At 34.2% G+C, this 18,598-nt stretch overlaps 2 protein-coding genes across 2 annotated transcripts; one reads left to right on the plus strand and one right to left on the minus strand.

Annotated features, from left to right (window-relative positions):
• The first annotated feature begins 2,314 nt into the window (after positions 1-2,314).
• On the plus strand, positions 2,315-7,732 carry LOC120081530 (transcriptional repressor ILP1). The gene is made up of 6 exons (XM_039036490.1): positions 2,315-3,725; positions 4,008-4,175; positions 5,303-5,979; positions 6,126-6,408; positions 6,608-6,897; positions 7,112-7,732. Exons 1-6 carry the CDS (start codon positions 2,490-2,492, stop codon positions 7,302-7,304), a joined length of 2,847 nt encoding a protein of 948 aa, XP_038892418.1. The 5' UTR covers positions 2,315-2,489; the 3' UTR covers positions 7,305-7,732.
• A 3,562-nt stretch (positions 7,733-11,294) lies between these two features.
• Positions 11,295-14,654, minus strand: LOC120081877 (transcription factor bHLH30-like). The gene is made up of 2 exons (XM_039037053.1): positions 13,628-14,654; positions 11,295-12,184 (listed from the first exon to the last, which is right to left on the minus strand). The coding sequence occupies exons 1-2, from the start codon at positions 14,243-14,245 to the stop codon at positions 11,699-11,701; spliced, it is 1,104 nt and encodes a 367-aa protein (XP_038892981.1). The 5' UTR covers positions 14,246-14,654; the 3' UTR covers positions 11,295-11,698.
• Positions 14,655-18,598: the final 3,944 nt, after the last annotated feature.

The following is an 18,598-nucleotide window of genomic DNA, read 5'->3' on the forward strand; positions in this document are numbered from 1 at the left end:
AGACGCATGGGCTATGCGATAGGCTATATGCTAGACGATGAGTGACAACGAGATTGTTAGGTGATAAGAGACAACGAGAGATCACTGAACAATGGAGCTATGCGATGGGCACAGGCATTAGACGATGAGCGATAGTGAGAGGGCTGGACGATGAACGACAACGAGAGGCTGGACGATGAGCGACAACGATATATTAACTAAACAACAAAGCTACGTGATGGGTGCAAAAGCTACACGATGAACTAGACGATGGGCCAAGTGTGTATGCGTTGCTGAGGCTTGTGTTACACACGGTTAATGGATTCACCCGGAAAAGTGGCTATACTAAGAAGAGGTTGAGTTTGAATTAGTAGAAGGTGGACAAATAGAGTTTTATGCTAGGAAGACTTATGCATGAGGAAGAAAACTTAAACTTCATGCAAGTAGGTGGGTGGCATGGAAGTAGGTGAATGACATGGAAGTAGGTGGTGGCAAATCTTGGTGCAAACACTCCAAAAGTTTCTAAAGAAGAAGGTGTCATGCGTTGAAAGCTTTAAGAAATGAGAAGGATTGGTTCCTTTGGCCTATAAATACCACCACAAGATGTCTATTTAGTTCATAACTCGAATTCCTCTTGAAAAATATTAGGAATAGTGTTAGAGGGTAGATTCGGAGGAAGCCATGCGTTGATCAAGAGGTTCCAAGAGGAAGAGATGTTGTTGGACAGTGAAGTCTAGAAGTAGCATCAACTTGGGACAAGAAGTTCTCCCAGACGACTCGTGCATTTTGAGTGATTCTTAAGTCACTTGGAAGCTCTGAGAGTCTAGTTTTCAAGGGAGGGCTTTCGGGGAAGAAGCTCTAAGGAATTAGGTTAGAAATTGAGGAAAAGACATAAGGGTCGAGCTCTTGGGTAAGCTTGAGCCAGTCTTGATGATTTGAGGATTTCGGCAAAACCACGAGGAGTTCTGAGCAAAGATTTTAAGGTAAGCTTCCTGAGATATTTTAGAACATGTTTGTAGGAGAAAGTATCTTGAAATAAGATTTGGAACTACAAGTAATCTTAGCTTAAAGTTGAATCTGGAATTTAGGGTTCAAAAGGGAGCCCGAGGAAACCAAGGACCTTCTAGAGAAGAAGGTTCTTACCTTACCAAGGTGGGTGGTAATTTCCTTTAAGTCTTAAGCATATCTTATAGAGGATATATATATATATATGCTTATGTTGTGAATGAGTAATTAGCATGAGAATGAGAATATGTGAACGGGATGGTCAGAGGGTCAATAGACTTAGTTCCTGATCCCAGAGCAGAACCTCACGAGATGGTCAGGGGACCGAGAGGGCTAGTTCTTAAGCCTGTGAGAGGAACCTTCGTATGGGATGGTCAGAGGACCGACACACCTAGCTTCTGAGCCCATAAGCGGGGATCTATGTGCACATAGGAAACATAGGGAACACAAGAGAGTAAGCATTTGTGACTAGTATCAGTTTAACTATCTACCGTGTGTAGGTAGAGTTTGAGAATAGACTCATTATGAGTAGTATCAGTTTAACTGTCTACCATGCGTGTAGGTAGAGTTTGAGAACAGATTCATTATGAGTAGTATCAGTTTAACTGTCTACCATGCGTGTAGGTAGAGTTTGAGAACAGATTCATTATGAGTAGTATCAGTTTAACTGTCTACCGTGCATATAGATAGAGTTGAGAACAAACTCCTTCAAGGTTGAGATTTGAATATAACCTCGTATTTGTGATATGCTTGTATTATGAGTAAATGGTATAAGAAGAGAAATGAGAAAAAAAAAAGAAAAAGAAAAAGAGAAAGTACGAGAGAGAAAATAAATGGGAGGAGAGGTGTTAAGGTTTAGATATAGACTGTAAAAGCATTGTTTCATTTTTTTTAAGGTAAGAGTATTAATGCAGCTTTTGAAAGTATATATGTATTTTTGCAATGATGTATTAATTGTTTTGTTTATATACTATTGATAAGGGTATTTATGATTTTTTTTTTAAAATTAAGAATATTTTTTAAACTTTTAAAAATTCAAAGCTATTTTTAAAACAAAACACTAACCTATTCCAATCCAAATTAATGCTTAGAGTATTCTTTTAAAAATATTTTTGAAAGTTTTGAAAATTTATGAATATTTTGATACAAAAACATTTTTTATAATCGATTTTTTTAATAAACAACGATCCTCCAATTTACTCTTTTAAAAATAGAATAGTATGATTTCTCTCTCTCTCTCTCAAAAAAAAAAAAAAAAAAAAAAGGAAAAGAAAAAAAAAAAGGAGAGAAAAAAGTATGAAATAAAATAACCGGGAAAGGGAAAAGAACAAGAAATAAAAAACCGCTTGAAATATGTACAAAAGAAGAAACCGTCTTGAATCCACTATGGAGGACCAAAAACCCTAGCAAGGATCCACACGCTCTCAATCTGAACTCCCGTCGAGCTTCGCAATTGGCAACTCTTGAACACAATTCCCCCATCGTAATTCTGTCCATCAATCACCATGTCCGGCAGTCGAGCCAGAAACTTCCGCCGCCGTGCCGACGACAATGACGACGACGACGAACCCAATGGCTCCGCCGCCCCTTCTTCAATCAGCGCTTCTAACGCTTCATCAAAACCCTCTTCCACCTCCTCTGCCGTTGCCAATAAACCCAAGAAGGCAAACCCTCAGGTGCCCAAGCTTCTCAGCTTCGCCAGTGATGAAGAGAACGATGCCCCACTTCGCCCTTCGTCTTCCAAATCAACCAATTCCAAGAAGCCTTCTTCTGCCCGACTTGCCAAGCCTTCATCCACCCATAAGATCACTGCATTAAAGGATCGCATCGCTCACTCCTCTTCAATTCCGGCTTCTGTTCCCTCCAATGTGCAGCCTCAAGCTGGAACTTATACCAAGGAGGCCCTCCGCGAGTTGCAGAAGAATACCCGCACGCTTGCGAGCTCGAGACCTTCATCCGAATCTAAGCCTTCTGCCGAACCTGTCATTGTTTTGAAGGGTCTTCTTAAGCCCGCTGAACAAATCCCGGACAGTGCTAGAGAAGCTAAAGAGTCGACCTCCGAGGATGAAGAAGGGGGTAGTAATGCGAAGAGCGCTGGTTCGCTTCGGAGGAGTAAGGAAGACACCTTAGCTCGAATGGCTTCAATGGGGATTGGCAGAGGAAAGGATTCATCTGGGTCGTCAATTCCCGATCAAGCGACCATAAATGCAATTCGCGCGAAAAGGGAACGTATGCGACAGGCTGGGGTTGCAGCGCCGGATTATATATCGTTAGATGCAGGTAGCAACCGTACCGCGCCGGGGGAGTTGAGCGATGAGGAGGCAGAGTTTCCGGGGAGAATCGCCATGATTGGAGGGAAGCTAGAGAGCTCGAAGAAGGGCGTGTTTGAGGAAGTTGATGAGCAGGGAAATGACGGGGTAAGAACGAATATTATTGAGCACAGCGACGAGGATGAGGAGGAGAAAATTTGGGAGGAGGAGCAGTTTAGGAAGGGACTGGGAAAGAGAATGGACGATGGTTCTACTAGGGTGGAGAGCACTAGTGTCTCTGTTGTTCAGAGTGTTCAGCAGCAAAACTTGATTTACCCCACTACAGTTGGGTATAATTCGGTGCCTAGCATGTCTACGGCTACAAGTATAGGAGGTTCTGTTGGTGTTTCACAGGGTTTGGATGGGCTATCGATATCTCAGCAAGCTGAGATTGCTAAAAAAGCTATGCAAGATAATATGGGGAGGCTGAAGGTATGCTTAGCTTCAAATCAACATTTAATGACTTATTTTCCCTTCATTTCGGTCTTGTGCTGTGTATGTATAACCGTGAAACTCACAGGTGCTTCTAGGAATATGTTTAATGATATTTGAGTCAATAGGGCTTTCACTATTTTACTTTATTAGTATACATGCCATAGTGTGGTTGCTTGGAGTGTAGTTTACTATGAATGGCTTAAGTTCAAAATAACGTGTTATCATAAAGTGCATATGTATCTCTGTGTATACATGACCTTCATTCTCTTTTATACTCAGGAATCCTATCGGAGAACTGCATCATCGGTGTTGAAGACTGATGAAAATTTGTCTGAATCTTTATTGAATATCACAGCGCTTGAAAAGGCTCTTTCTGCTGCTGGGGAGAAGTTTATATTTATGCAAAAGCTTCGTGACTTTGTTTCCATTATCTGTGACTTTTTGCAGGTATGGATATCCTATCGTATGCGCTGCATGTTTTATGTTAATTGTAATTGTATGTCATGAGTTCAACTAGAATTGAGAGAGGCAGATTATATCTGGTTGTGTGTTACATGTCTGCTAAGAAGTGTTAGAAACGTGTAGCAAATTATGGTTGGTTTATTTCAAACTTAATTTATGACAAGCTAGATAAAGCTTGATTGTTTTTTAGTTTCTAAGTTCCATAAAATCTATGAATATGCAATCAAGCCCTTCTAAAGTAGTTTGGCTACACTTAAACGTAACTCTTTCTTTTCTGTGGACGATGGTGAAGTTTGAACATTGTTGTATGTCATGGACGCATTAAATGGACAGGGCCTAACAAAATGGGGTGTTTTACATTTGCCTTTTGTATCTTTATATGAGCTATAAATGGCCAGCTTTTGTTATGTTGTGAATTTGCAGCACCTGTATCTAATCTTACAAGTTACAACACGATGTTGCAGAAATATTAGTATTTTAGGTAGTTAGCTACCGAGACTTAATCCGTGATTAATTTAAGGCATCTAAGTTACGAGTTTGACGCTAGGGCATGAATCAAACCAGAAAGACAAAGTAGCGACACCTTGAAAAAAGTCGGAAGTTTGACGTTTGGTAGTTTATTGAAGGATTGAGAAGCTTGCTGTAGTGAAGTGTATGTCATGATTGATTCTTCTTCTTCTTCTTCCTTTTTTTTTTTTTTTGTGGAACAAGTTTTTCAACTTCTTTTGCATCTCTTGGACTTCCACTTAGACTGGGATGCATTTATGAAAGGGCTTCAGAGAAGTAGAATCTTTACGATAGTGGAAGAACCCATAAGGTTATGAGAATCCTAAGTTGCTAGGGAGAAGTTTGGTTACAAAGGCGTAGAGAATTTTTTATTAGGAAGAAAGAGATATTCTTTGCATCAGTAGTACAGTTTAATTATTAAAGTGTTTAAGGGGTTTCATTTGCACTAGAGCGTATGGGATGTTTGTCTGTAAGGTAAATTGTTTGCAAATGGGAGGTATCTGCATTTCTGAGATGTAAGGTCCCACGTTAGGTGCACTTTTTAATGCAGGTAGTGTGGTCTCCCTTCTTTAATTAACCTATTTTGTGTACTTCTGTGTCTTCAGCATAAAGCTCCTTTCATAGAGGAACTCGAGGAGCAAATGCAGAAACTGCATGAAGAACGTGCTTCTACTGTCGTGGAAAGAAGAGTAGCTGATAATGACGATGAAATGGTGGAGATAGAAATGGCTGTAAAAGCAGCTACGTCAATCTTGAATAAGAAAGGGAGCAGCACTGACATGATTGCTGCAGCCACAAGTGCAGCCCAGGCAGCAATTGCCTCATCAAGGGAACAGGCAAATCTACCGGCTAAGTTAGATGAGTTTGGTAGAGATTTAAATCTGCAGAAACGTATGGATATGAAGCGGAGAGCTGAGGCTCGAAAACGCCGGAGATCTCAATACGATTCCAAGAGACTAGCATCCACAGAGGTTGATGGCCATCAAAAAGTAGAAGGAGAGTCTAGCACTGATGAGAGTGATAGTGATAGTGCAGCATACCAGTCAAACCGTGATTTATTGCTTCAGACTGCTGAACAGATTTTTAGTGATGCAGCTGAGGAGTTTTCCCAACTTTCTGTGGTGAAACAGAGGTTTGAAGAATGGAAGAAAGATTATTCAGCAACATACCGAGATGCTTATATGTCATTAAGCATTCCTGCTATCTTTTCTCCTTATGTGAGATTGGAACTCTTGAAGTGGGACCCCCTACATGAAAATGCAGATTTCTTTGATATGAACTGGTATGATATTATTAAGTATTATAGAGCTAATTATTTAAATAGCTTTTTAACTTTTTTCAGTAGGTATAGTGAGCATCAATGGTAGATGCAGTTTTCTCCAATGAACATAATTGCTGGTTTAACCGTCTTGAGTTTGATTTGTTCAGGCATTCTTTGCTATTCAATTATGGTATGCCGGAGGATGGAGGTGATTTTGCTCCAAATGATGCGGATGCTAACCTTGTCCCAGAACTAGTCGAAAAAGTTGCACTTCCAATATTGCACCATGAAATTGCTCACTGTTGGGACATGCTTAGCACACGTGAAACCAGAAATGCAGCTTTTGCTACAAGCTTGATTACTAACTATGTTCCAACATCAAGTGAAGCTCTTACAGAACTATTGGTTGTTATTCGCACCCGTTTGTCAAGTGCTGTTGAAGATCTTATGGTATGAAATTGGTTTTGCACTTCTCAGTATTATGGTCTTCTTTATTATCATCTTATTAGGGAAACTGAAATTATTTGTAAATTGAATGCATATACCCTCAATTGCACTGCCCTGTGAGCGATGATGCGTTCATGTTTGATCTTCAATGTATTATTCCATAAATATCTGCTAATGTTGGACCATGTTTACAAAATAATAGGTTCCTACTTGGAATGCACTTGTGATGAAAGCTGTTCCAAATGCTGCTCGAATTGCAGCATATCGGTTTGGCATGTCCGTTCGTTTGCTGAGAAACATATGTTTGTGGAAAGAAATCATTGCACTGCCCATTTTAGAAAAGCTTGCTCTTGAAGAGCTCCTGTATGGGAAAGTTCTACCTCACGTTAGAAGTATCGCGGCGAACATCCATGATGCAGTCACAAGAACTGAGAGAATCATTGCTTCTCTTTCAGGAGTGTGGACAGGACCCAGCATCACCGGGGATCGCAGGTTTGCATATCCATACTTCTATTCAACCTTTTGACAGTATGTTTCATATTTTTTTTTAGGACATACTTTGATTTTATTTGGACTTGAAATTTGGCTTGCTAATTAATATCCCTGAAGGGAAGTAGCACTTTCGTTGAGCAGTGGTGAATTATGCTCATAAGCTCCTATGAAATGCATTTAACTTAACCATGTGATGCCAAATATTGTTTTGCAGTCACAAGTTGCAACCATTGGTAGATTATGTTCTGCTGCTGGGAAGAACATTGGAGAAAAAACATATTTCAGGCATAGCTGAGAGCGAGACAAGTGGACTAGCTCGGCGATTAAAGAAGATGCTAGTTGAGCTGAATGAATATGACAACGCAAGGGACATTGCTAAGACCTTCCATCTCAAGGAGGCATTATGAGCTCCATCCAATGGGCATCTGGTCTGTTCTTGGACGATGTATATTCGTATGAAACATTGATGAGGTTTGTCGTCTCAAAGGCGACCGTCATTCTTATAGAATCCACACCAACTTTATAAGCAAATGCAGCTTTAGATTTTGAAGAGAGCTCAGCTAACTGCGGAGTTATGACCCATGAGCATTGAATAAATGTATTGGATGTCTTAGATTCATACGTTGAAGGAAGGAAGAGAGATTTTGAGCGAATAACACGAACAGTTCTTGGAAAACATATGATTGTTATGGCCATTTTCGAGAATTCCCCTTCCATTTATTCTTCGTCATGGGAAGTTTTACTGGGTGCAATGTACTGTAATTTTGAAATTTAGCTTTCTAAAATAAATTGCAAAAGGGAAACGAATCAATGGGTTTTATTATTTTTAGGTTGATTGTCTTGGACTATGGATGTTATGTATATTAGTTATAAGTCGATGAAGATGACAAAAATGGTATTTTCAATTAATCAATCAGATTGGATAAAAAGTTGCAAAATTGTGAAGGCATGTGGTACAAAATTGTAAAGGTGCGTAAAGATACATGAGAGCCTACTAAAGAAATACATTGGGCCTCCTGTTTCTAAAGCCCGTTTAAAAGATGATGGGCCTACTATTTCAGCCCAGTTATCTTTTAATGGGTATCATAAGGACATCCAATCAACTTTTATGTTTCGGTTTTGGTGGGCGACAGATAATTTAATATTTTTACATTTTCCCTTCATTTACAATTTAATTAAATTCCTGATCTTAGTTTTTTCCCTCATTTATCTTTTATACTTATCTGTCACGTATGTTCGAAATACCGATGGAAATATCGAGGTCCCAATTTTATGAAAATATTGATATTGATGGAAATTTGAAAATTTTTATAGAAATTGATGGGAATTGTTATAGTTAGTTAATAAAATTTTGATTGTGACCTAATTAGACCATATTTGACCATTTTTAATCATCATTTCTATAAAGTATAACAATATTTAGAGATAATAGTGTAAATATTTGTGTAAACGTTAATGCAAGAGCAATTTTTTTTTTAATAATAATTACAAAATAATATCAAATATTGACAATTAATTGCAAAATTAAATGATATGAAATGTTTGCATAAATAATAAGTGTAAATTATTTATTATAAAACCTACATGTCTAATGTCAAAAAGATGTCTTTGGAACATCTAGTAATGCTCCTAGGTCATCTTATATTGAAAATGTTGTAGATAGTTACTTAAATGAAAATAATAGGACTCGTATAGCCAACATATAGACCCTATTGGTGAATACATCTCGTTCGTCGATGATCTTCCTCCTTTAGATGGATAATAACTATTTGGTGGAAAGTTAGGTTGGAAATTGTTAGGAGTCTTGAAGGACCATCACAATTTGAATAAGAATAATTACCTTGACCATAGTTTTGTTGTGTATTACTACTCTTATGACCATAGTTTTCTAAGCTTTTTTTTTTTTTTTTTAAATGAAAACTTTGGACAGTAAAAGAAGTAAATCTCACATCAATTCAATTTTGAGGTGCAATGAATTGAAAATTCCATGGAAAATTGTTTGAATGAAACTAAAAATAAATAAATATTATTTTTATCAATTTTGGTTTCTTAGAAATGAAAGCTTTAGATGGTAAAAAATAAAACTTATATCAATCCAATTTTGAGGTTAAATGATATAAAACTCAATAAAAAAAAGGTTTGAATGAAGTTAAAAATAAATAAATATTATTATTTTTCTCAATTTTGGTTTCTTGAAAATAAAAGTTTTGGATGGTAAAAAACAAAGCTTACACAAATTCAATTTTGAGGTGAAATGATGTGAAAATTCAATGAAAAAAATGTTTGAATGAAGTTAAAAATAAATGTCATTATTTATTTATTTTTTCTAAATTCTGGTTTCTTGGAATTAGTTTTGGATGGTAAAAAAACAAAACTCATATCAATTCGATTTTGAAGTGAAATTATATATTAATGTGTGAAACTGTACAACTCATATAATCAAGACAAATCTATAAACTTTAAAATTTTTTCTATTGAGTTTGATTCCTTAAAATAAAAAATTTAAAATTTCTATTGAAATTTCAAGATTTTGAGAATGGGAGAAAAATCGAAATTCTCTCACTACTGAAATTTCTATTAATGGTCGAAATCTTAATGGTCGGAAGTAACACATCCTATGTCACTATCTTAGTTGTTAAGATCTTCTCTTTCATGCCACGTGGAAATATTTATGTCATGGTCATGGAGAGGAGGGTAAACAAAATTAAGCAAGCCATATTTAATTATAAAATGTAATTTTGTCGAACTAAATTCTAAATTTTATTGCTAATGGTAGACATTATTTTCAGTTTTGATACTAACTGGCCATCTTTGATATGGTATTTTTAGTATTAATTTACTAAACAACATTATAGGCTCATTTTAGATTTCAGTTTTTATGTCAAGAATATCTTTTTAATTGAAAAGCAATTATTATAGTAATTCTAAATTGAACCTAAAAATACAATAATCCACGAGTTTATTTAACCTACTTGGATTAGCATCTTGAATCTTGATTAACCAAAAATTCCCTCCTCTTTGTTTATTAAAGTCTTCACATTATTATTTGAAAGGCATCATCAACATTTAATTTAGTGTATAAAAGCCAACATCAAACCTTCAAATGATGTTTACGTTGGCAACCAAAAAAAACGAACCTTGCTGAATTATAATGTTTCGATAACGCATTCCTGTGTAATTAAATTACAGGTTTACTTCTTGTCAGATCTTAAGTTCATATTAATTAAACAGGTCCTTAAGTTTACAAAAGTATCTAATATATTCACTTAACTTCAAAAAATGTAGAATAAATTACTATTTTTTTAATCTAATATATCCCCTTCCCACATCCTTTAATATCTTGTTCAAGAAATCATTGAATCTTTTTATGATATGTCTAAACAAATTTAAAGGTTTTCAAATATAACATCTTTTAACATCTCTAAATTTATTGGACATAAAATTAAAATCTTAATACCCTAACAAATGCACAATTTTATTAGACTTTTTTTAAGTTCAGAAACTAATGGGACACGTAAAAAATTGAAATTCACAGACATGACATTTATATAAAACTTATTTAGGAAAGAATTCTTGTAATTCAACAAACATTTCATATATTCGGCTCCTCTCGAGTGTACTAAATCTTCATCTTTTTGTAATTACGATGTATCTACTATTTTGTTAAATTGGAGGGCTTTTAACCCTTAGCCTGTTCCCTTCATGTATTTTCAACTTCCTGAGCTCTTCTCCAACTCTATCCGGTATATTATTGCTTTTATTGATTAATATAACTTGCTTTTAGTGTCAGGGTATAATGAGAGTACTAAGAATGTGTTAACCTATTTGAAATATTTCGATGTACTCTCTCTACCTTTAGTATCTTATTAATTTTTTTTATTTAATTAGGAGAGGTTAATGAACATATTTTACACTCGAATAAAAAAAAAAAAAAGTGAAAATAACTCATTTACATGAAAAAAAACTAAAGGTAATTTCTATAAATTATGTTAAATATAATATTAATCCATGAAAGCATGAACTTTAAAAGTAGTGTATGTTTTAAATTTTGATAGTGATTTTTTTTGAGCTATTTGATTATTGTGTCTATTTAATTCTTATACTTAAAAAACAAAGTTGTTGGTTTAACTCACATTTAAGATATACTAAATACATGAAACTTTCTCAAAAATCAGCTTATTACATTATATTAATAAAATTAAGTTGAAGAGCTATTAAAAAGATAATTAGAAGTTGAAGGACCTAAAGAAAACTAAAACCACCCCATCTCCACAAAAACTTGTAATTTCATCTCTATATTATAGTTGTAATCAATTTATACTTCATATTACAAACAAACAAAAAATGAAAAGAGAGAGAGAGAGAAAGAGAGAGAGAGAGAGAGAGAATTTAATTAAATTAAACAAACCCAAAAATATTGCAACAAAATCTGAAAACAAAAGGGAGGACCAATATGATTCCAACTTAAAAGGGAAAACCCCAACAAAGGTCAAAGACAATATTATGCATAAAATCTTTTTTTTTTGTTGCATCACTTTGCAATATCAATGGGGACACAACTGCAGCACATGCAAACCTCATTAGGGTTTTTCTTAAAAACTTCACTGCAACTCTGAAAAAAAAAAAATAAAAAAAAAACCTCACATCATTTTTTAAGCCATAAATAAAAAAAAAAAGAAAAAAACCCATCATAGAGAAAGATCACCCTTTTATCTCCATACGAAAAAGATCAAATTTTTCAGTACTATATGGTATGAATATGATCATTACCAAAATTATATAAAAAAAGAAAAAAAGAAAATTAAAGGATATTATTAATGTTATTTGCAGTAGCGGTCCTTTGTCTTTTGATATTTGCTGAAGAAGAATCATGATCCCCTGAAGTTTTTTCAATGACAGCTTTGAGGGCATCTTGAATAATAGATGTAATATTTTGTTGTTGTTGTTGTTGTTGTTCATCGTCAGCAGTGACAAACAAGACATTTCTTAAACGACCACCAAGGGTTGTGATTTCAGCTTTGAGAGTTGTTAAACGTAAGGATTTGAGGGTTTTAATGAGATCAGGGAGAAGATCAGAACGGTCTTCACAGCAAAGAGAAGCCTTTATTACAAATTTGGGTGATGATCCAATATTACTTATCATCATCATCTCTTGTTCTGAAACATCATCTACACTTACTTCATCAACTTCTGTTGGAATTGGACTTGTTTCTGCTATCAATGATGTTTGTCGTTTTAGTTCTTTCACGTGTTCTATCACTTCTGCTAACAATGATGCTTTGTCTGTCTGTACAATACATACATATATACATCGGTTATTAATTCTATAGTTTTATTATTAGATAACATAAAGTTTCATCTCAAAACGCTTATAATACATTTTACATGCACTTTCATATATTAGAAAAGCTTATTTAGATGGTATGTATCTACTACTACTTAAAATTTATTATTTCATCATCCCTTAGTCATCATCCTTGCCACAGATTGGGGGATGATGTTACCGACATTAGTATGTGTACTAATGTCGATGAACAAATAATCCTACTTTTATCGATTGTAACATGTAGAGTTGGTAGGAGTAGGATTTGCCAATGCTACATGAATATAGCATCTGAGATTGGTTTTCCGACGATTTTCCTTATGTCGGGTGTAGTGAATTAACCCCACCAGAAGAAAATATATATATATCAAGGAGAGATGCACTTCCCTATACAACTAACGGAAACTAGAAAATATTATTAATTTATATGGTATCTACTACTACCTAAAAGTTCCATTATCCATTCTTCTGATATGTCGACATGGAAATATTCGTCGATCTTGTTACACATCGGGAGATGGTGTTACCAACATTGATACACAATGTCGATCAATAGATAAAATCTTACTTCTGTCAATGGTAATATGTAGTATATTTTTTTTTATTAAAATACTATTCGAGAGGAATCAGTGGGTGCACGGAGAAATCTCAACTAGGTTGGCACAACTATATCATCCTCATCATACCCAGAAAAAAGCATATACTACATGATGACATGTAGTATTGACAGGAGTAGACCTATCAACGCTACATGAATAGCACCAGTGACCACATTGACCACTGTGATATTTGCTTTTTTCCGACGATTTTCATTGTTTCCCCCCACAAAAACAAAACCAAAAAAGAAAAAGGAAAAATCCATATATATCAAGGAAAGATAGCAAAAAATTAGTTGATATTTGGAAAGGCTAATAACTAAGTTTTGTGAGTTAGTTAGTGGGGCTGAGTTCAGAGAATAAATAGATAAGGGCAAACTCTAAGGGTTATAAGCTGACAAAGAATACTGAATTTTATCTGTCTTTATTTCTTTTCATTGTTTAACATAGTTTTTATTCTTTGACTGACATTCGCCAACAAATTTTCCCAACCGAAAGCTTTTTCCAACTGCAACTTTGGTTCCTCTTTATCATATCAATCCACCCACATTAACGGTTATATATTCTCTTTTCTTCTTTCTCATTCCCACAAAAACAACAATTCAAACATGGACAAAACCTCTTTTTTAAGCAAAGAAACAACATGGGATGACAAAGATTTAAGGAATTTTGTATTGTATATGTTCAAAGATTGCAACTTGATCCAAAATAACAATGCAAGATCAGGTTTAAGATAATATAAAAACAAACAAACAAAAGGGTATGTGAAAATAAATATAATAATATGTGGGAAGGCAATAAAAATGCTTACTTTAGTGGTACTAGGGAGTAAGCTCCTTAGCTTAGCAAGATGATTGTTGATTCTTTCTCTTCTTCTCCTCTCAGCTTCACTATGGCTTTTAGAAGCTGCAAGAGCTTTAGCATCCATTATTTCTTGAGCACTCATTTTGCCAAGCTCAGCTTGTAGGCCAAAGGGAGCCGTGGAACCTGGATGAACCACCGGTCCGAGAGTGGTCGATATGATTCGACCTAGATGGTCTGCCGAAGATGGACCGTCATACGCAAATTGAAGACAATTAGGAGGTCTTCGGTTAAACAAACTACCATAAGCTGATGATGAACATGATAATGATGTCGGTAGCGGTGGTGGCGGTGGAGGCGGAAGGATCATAAACGGATTAAGCGACGACCACGGTTGGAGCATCGGTGACACGACCTCGGGTGGAAAAATTAACCCTGATCTTCCAATTCCATGATGATGATGAGGATCTCCGCCATACATCATATGATGCTGATCAGTGTTATTGTTGTTGTTTTGTAGTTGTTGGTGGAGAAGAAGTTGTTCTTGAAACATATTCTCAATTGTTTGTGAACACTCCCCTTGATGTTGTTGTTGATGATGATCCTCTTCTTGATCCTCCCCACACATATCACTCCCAAAAAAGAAGGTTTTTTTCCCCTTTTTTTTCCCTCTATGCAATTGTGCTAATTAATAAGAAAAATAAACAAGAAAATGAAAAGAAAAAATAAAGAAAAAGAAGGTTTGGAATTTGAGTGTTAAATCCTTATCTATATCTCTATGAACTCTCCTTGTGAATTTCTTTTGTCTTCTCTTTTCTTTTGGATATCTTTTTTTTTTTTTTTTTTTTTTTTTAGTAATCTCTCTAGCTATATCTCTCTGCAAAATCTCTCCCCACCACCATTCCAATATATAGAGCTTTTTCTTTCTCTCTCTCTTTCTCTCTTGGCTTTACTTTCATCTTACGCCATTATTCTTTGTCCATCCCCTATACCTTTTGTAGAGAGTGAGATGAGAAAAAGATGAGATCTTTTATATTATAATTATTAAAAAATAACTCACATTATTATATGCATATGACAAAAAGAATAAACCCCATTTTTAATATATAATGTAAGGTTATTTTTGATTAATGCCTAGTTTAATGTGTGTTTAATATAATTATGTGTGAGTGAGAGAGAGAGAATGCTTAAAGAGAAAAACACGAACACAAAAAGAAAGTGAACATACAAAAACATTGCTTTGTCGACCAAACAATGACAAAAAAGGGCCGAGAAGATCATTGTAGTAAAAAGCTTGCCTTTGGCTATAACCTTTTTTCTTTCAAATTTTCCTTTCCCCTTTTGATTATTTTATTTTATTTTCACATTTCTATGTTTATTATTTTATTATTTTATTTTTTTTAATTACTATATATTTTCCCATTTTATTTCTGAACCTCCAAGACATCCACTTTATTGTCTTATATTTTCTTTTTGCTTTTTGACTATTTTAATAATATTACTTTTAAGAAAAGTCCATTTTAATCCATTTACTTTTCTCTTTTCTTGAAATAATGTTATTAGAGTGAACTCTTTTGTAATCAGAATATTGGAGGTAGTTTGGAAGTGTAGAAATCAAAATTAAAAGTTTATTTCGAATGACTCTCAAACACTAAAATTATATTTTTAAATAGTTGAAAAGTTATTCTAAAAAATTTAAAAAAACTAAAGTTAGATATTAACCAAAAGAAAAGAACTGATCATGAGTATAAAAATCAAAACAAGTTTTATAGACAACTTTATATTATTTCCTTGTTAGTGTTACCTTGAAAAATATTTATGTGTATCTTAGATTACATTGATTCTCGTGTAGATCACATACTTGTTTAAGTACGTGAAAAACTTTTTTTCCTAAATACTTTCGAATTTGGAACGATATTATAAAGATGAATATATCCTAAAGTGTTTCAAAGTATTATTGGTTTAGCGGTTTGAATCAAGCATGGTTGAGGCCCACATATTGTTGTTCCATACTCTTAGCCAAGTCCACGCCAACCCTTTCTGCTTCCTTAAGACCATGTAATCATTGTGTCTCGGAACACACTCCATATCCTTCTCTTTCTCTTATTTCTTTTATTTTTTCCCCTCTTCTCTCTCATTCATTCATAGAAACACAAAAGTAATTTCTCGGATTCAGCCATCTTTGTGTGCATTAATCATGTTGGGTTTATCTTGATATCCCTAGTGGGTGCTCATTTTGAAATGTGTTTATGGGTGTGTACACACTTTTATATATCAAAATTAATGACTTTTTAATACCATAAAGTACCAACCTTTCTTCATTAAGGCTTATGGGAAATAGAAGAAGATAATCTTTATTAGTTTACTCAATTTTCTTTTAGATTAAGGGAGTGCCTTTCAATCAACGTTAAGAAACCATGTTGGAACATTTTCTTAGCGAAAAATTCAAGCTAGTTTTTCAAGACAACATATGTAATTATGAGTGTTAAAAAGACATTCCCATTTTTCCCAATTTAATATCATCTTGTCTATTCGTGGTTATGAACCCCTTTTTATACCAAGAGTTAATATGAAAATACCAATTCAAATATAGTTTAATAGATAAAATACTTTTTACTATCTAAAAATCGACAATTCGATTCTCACTCTTAGTTATTAAACTAAAACATGAAGTTGGTACATTAATGCCTTGAAAAAAAACAAATTGTTGAAAGTTAATATCTTATTAGGGATTGTTCGAACAACTTTCTAAAATAAATAAATGGTTTTTTTTTTACTTCACTAAAAAAAATCTTGATAGTATCGTTAAAGATTTTGGTCTTCGGGTTCAGAGGGGTATCATGTATAAACCCTCTAATCTCATAATTGGCATGTATATGTATTATATGATATTCTCTTTTAGTAATAGTCTGCTCTCTCCTTGTCTGTGGATGTAGCTAATGTGAACTACATAAATTTCTATGTCAATCATTTATTGGTTTAACTTTACACTTTCACGCTTTTTTTGCTTGTTGATTTTGTGTCTGTCACAACAACCCTTAAGACGAATTTTCTTTTTGTTTCGATCTCATGTTAATAAAAAACAGTCTCTTTGATAGCACTGAAAATGTGCTATCTTGCTCCACTTAATTCGAGGTTGTTCCTAGATTTTACGTGTTTATTTTGATGATTTTATAGGTTTTGAGTGTCTGGGAGGTAGAGTCGGGCGTTATGACGAAATGGAGCAAAAATGGGCCAAAGCAGAGCTCAATTGTTGGGAAAGAAGAGGTGAAATAACCATATTGCCCCTACATGCATGATGCAGTGCGCCACTAGGCGCCTTGCTCGATACTTTTTTCCCGAAGGGAGGTTTTGGTGAAATGTCATTGGCACTGCAACACTTCGAAGTATCATGCCACGTTTTTCCGTCAGCACCGTGATGCCAGTTCGATTGTTTTAAAAACACAATTTGGCCGCCTAGGGTTTTTTTTTTGTTTCGATTCCAGCTGAATTTTCACAGTTTTCTCTCTATTTCCTTCCGTTTCTTGATTCTTTGATGTACTAAAACGACTTCTTGATATTCATCATGAAGATTATGGGCTAAGGTACTCATTCTAGCTTGGGTTTTAGGATTTTTCTCCCTATTCGTGTATTTGTGAGTATTTGAGCCGAATTTAATTGTATTTGTTGGATTCAATTATGATATGTTAGATTATGATTATATTGTCAGACAATTGTAGATTGTATGGTTATTGCTTTAGATTAACGTATAATATGTGACATATAATTGTATGTTAATTTGCAAAAAGTTGCAATAGGTTAGATTAGCTTATGAGTCGATAACGTTAAGCATTGTTCTAATCAACCTAGGATTGAATCAAATGAATATTTGATTAGGCACTTGAAAATAAATATTCAACTTAACGTTGCCTTGGATCTTAATGCAATTAGGTCAATTTGAATTCACATGTTTTTCATCAATTTTCTTTGGACTAATTAGTTAAATATGATGAATAATTAATTTTTCTAATTAATTTGTTTTAAGTATAAACAAATACTTAATTCAAGTGATAATTTGATGAACGAGTATACTAAAAAGGAAAATTTCACAATAACTCAAGCTAGGCCTTTTTTTTATATGTTATCATAACTTTCAAATTACTTTCTTTTATGCAATTCAATTTACTTGCAATCAATCAATCTCAAAAATCCTTTTTTGGTTACCTAGGACTATTAACAATTTAGATGAGAAATTCAACGGTTTCTTATGTTCGACCCGTACTATCACTACGATACGATAAAAACGGTTAAATTATTTGATCCAGAATTAAGCGACAAACTCTATCATTCACATTTATGATACATTTTTATCTAGTCAATACGAGATCCTTGAATCACATCCTAGGGATTCATAACATAATTGTGAGGTAAACATAAAAAAGATAGTGAAATGGGAGGCAGTAGGGGAATAATAGATGTTTGGAGTAACTTTATCGAAACAATGCACGGTCCTCCAAGCCCTTTTTAATTTGTTCACAAATTCCACTGTTAGCCGAATGCTATACACAAGACAATCAAACCTCTAGCTACACCCTAGGCTACAATGCGCCCTACCTCTTTGCTTCTTTTAACTTGGTTGCCCCTATATATATATATATATATATATTAATTAATTAATTTCTATACCTTTTTTTTTTTAAAAAAAAAAAAAATGTGCTCCATTTTGGCTTGCGGCAAAAACAAGACACATAAGGAAAAAAGAAAAGAAAAGAAAGAAAAAGAAATGGAAGAATTAAAAAGGCGTGTGGTGTGAAGAGTCTTGGCCGGCAACTTCTGGTAATCAAACAGTTACGTTTGCAGAGCATGGCTTACAAAAAGCAAACCAAAAATCATTAAAACTTCTATTCACTATTTTCTTTTTCTTTTCCTCTCCTTTTCAAAATTATATTATTGTTGAGCTATATGGTTATAGAAACAGAATAACTCAGTTTTTGTCTTAATT

The sequence above is a fragment of the Benincasa hispida genome, chromosome 7, assembly GCF_009727055.1.
Source record: "Benincasa hispida cultivar B227 chromosome 7, ASM972705v1, whole genome shotgun sequence".
Classification (NCBI taxonomy): Eukaryota; Viridiplantae; Streptophyta; class Magnoliopsida; order Cucurbitales; family Cucurbitaceae; genus Benincasa; species Benincasa hispida.

Coding starts and splice junctions, on each gene's coding strand:
- LOC120081530 (XM_039036490.1), top strand. CDS start 2,490: ATGTCCGGCAGTCGAGCCAGAAACTTCCGCCGCCGTGCCGACGACAAT. Junction 4,176..5,302: donor TTATCTGTGACTTTTTGCAG/GTATGGATATCC, acceptor CTGTGTCTTCAG/CATAAAGCTCCTTTCATAGA. Junction 5,980..6,125: donor GATTTCTTTGATATGAACTG/GTATGATATTAT, acceptor TGATTTGTTCAG/GCATTCTTTGCTATTCAATT.
- LOC120081877 (XM_039037053.1), bottom strand. CDS start 14,245: ATGTGTGGGGAGGATCAAGAAGAGGATCATCATCAACAACAACATCAA. Junction 12,185..13,627: donor TACTCCCTAGTACCACTAAA/GTAAGCATTTTT, acceptor TGTATTGTACAG/ACAGACAAAGCATCATTGTT.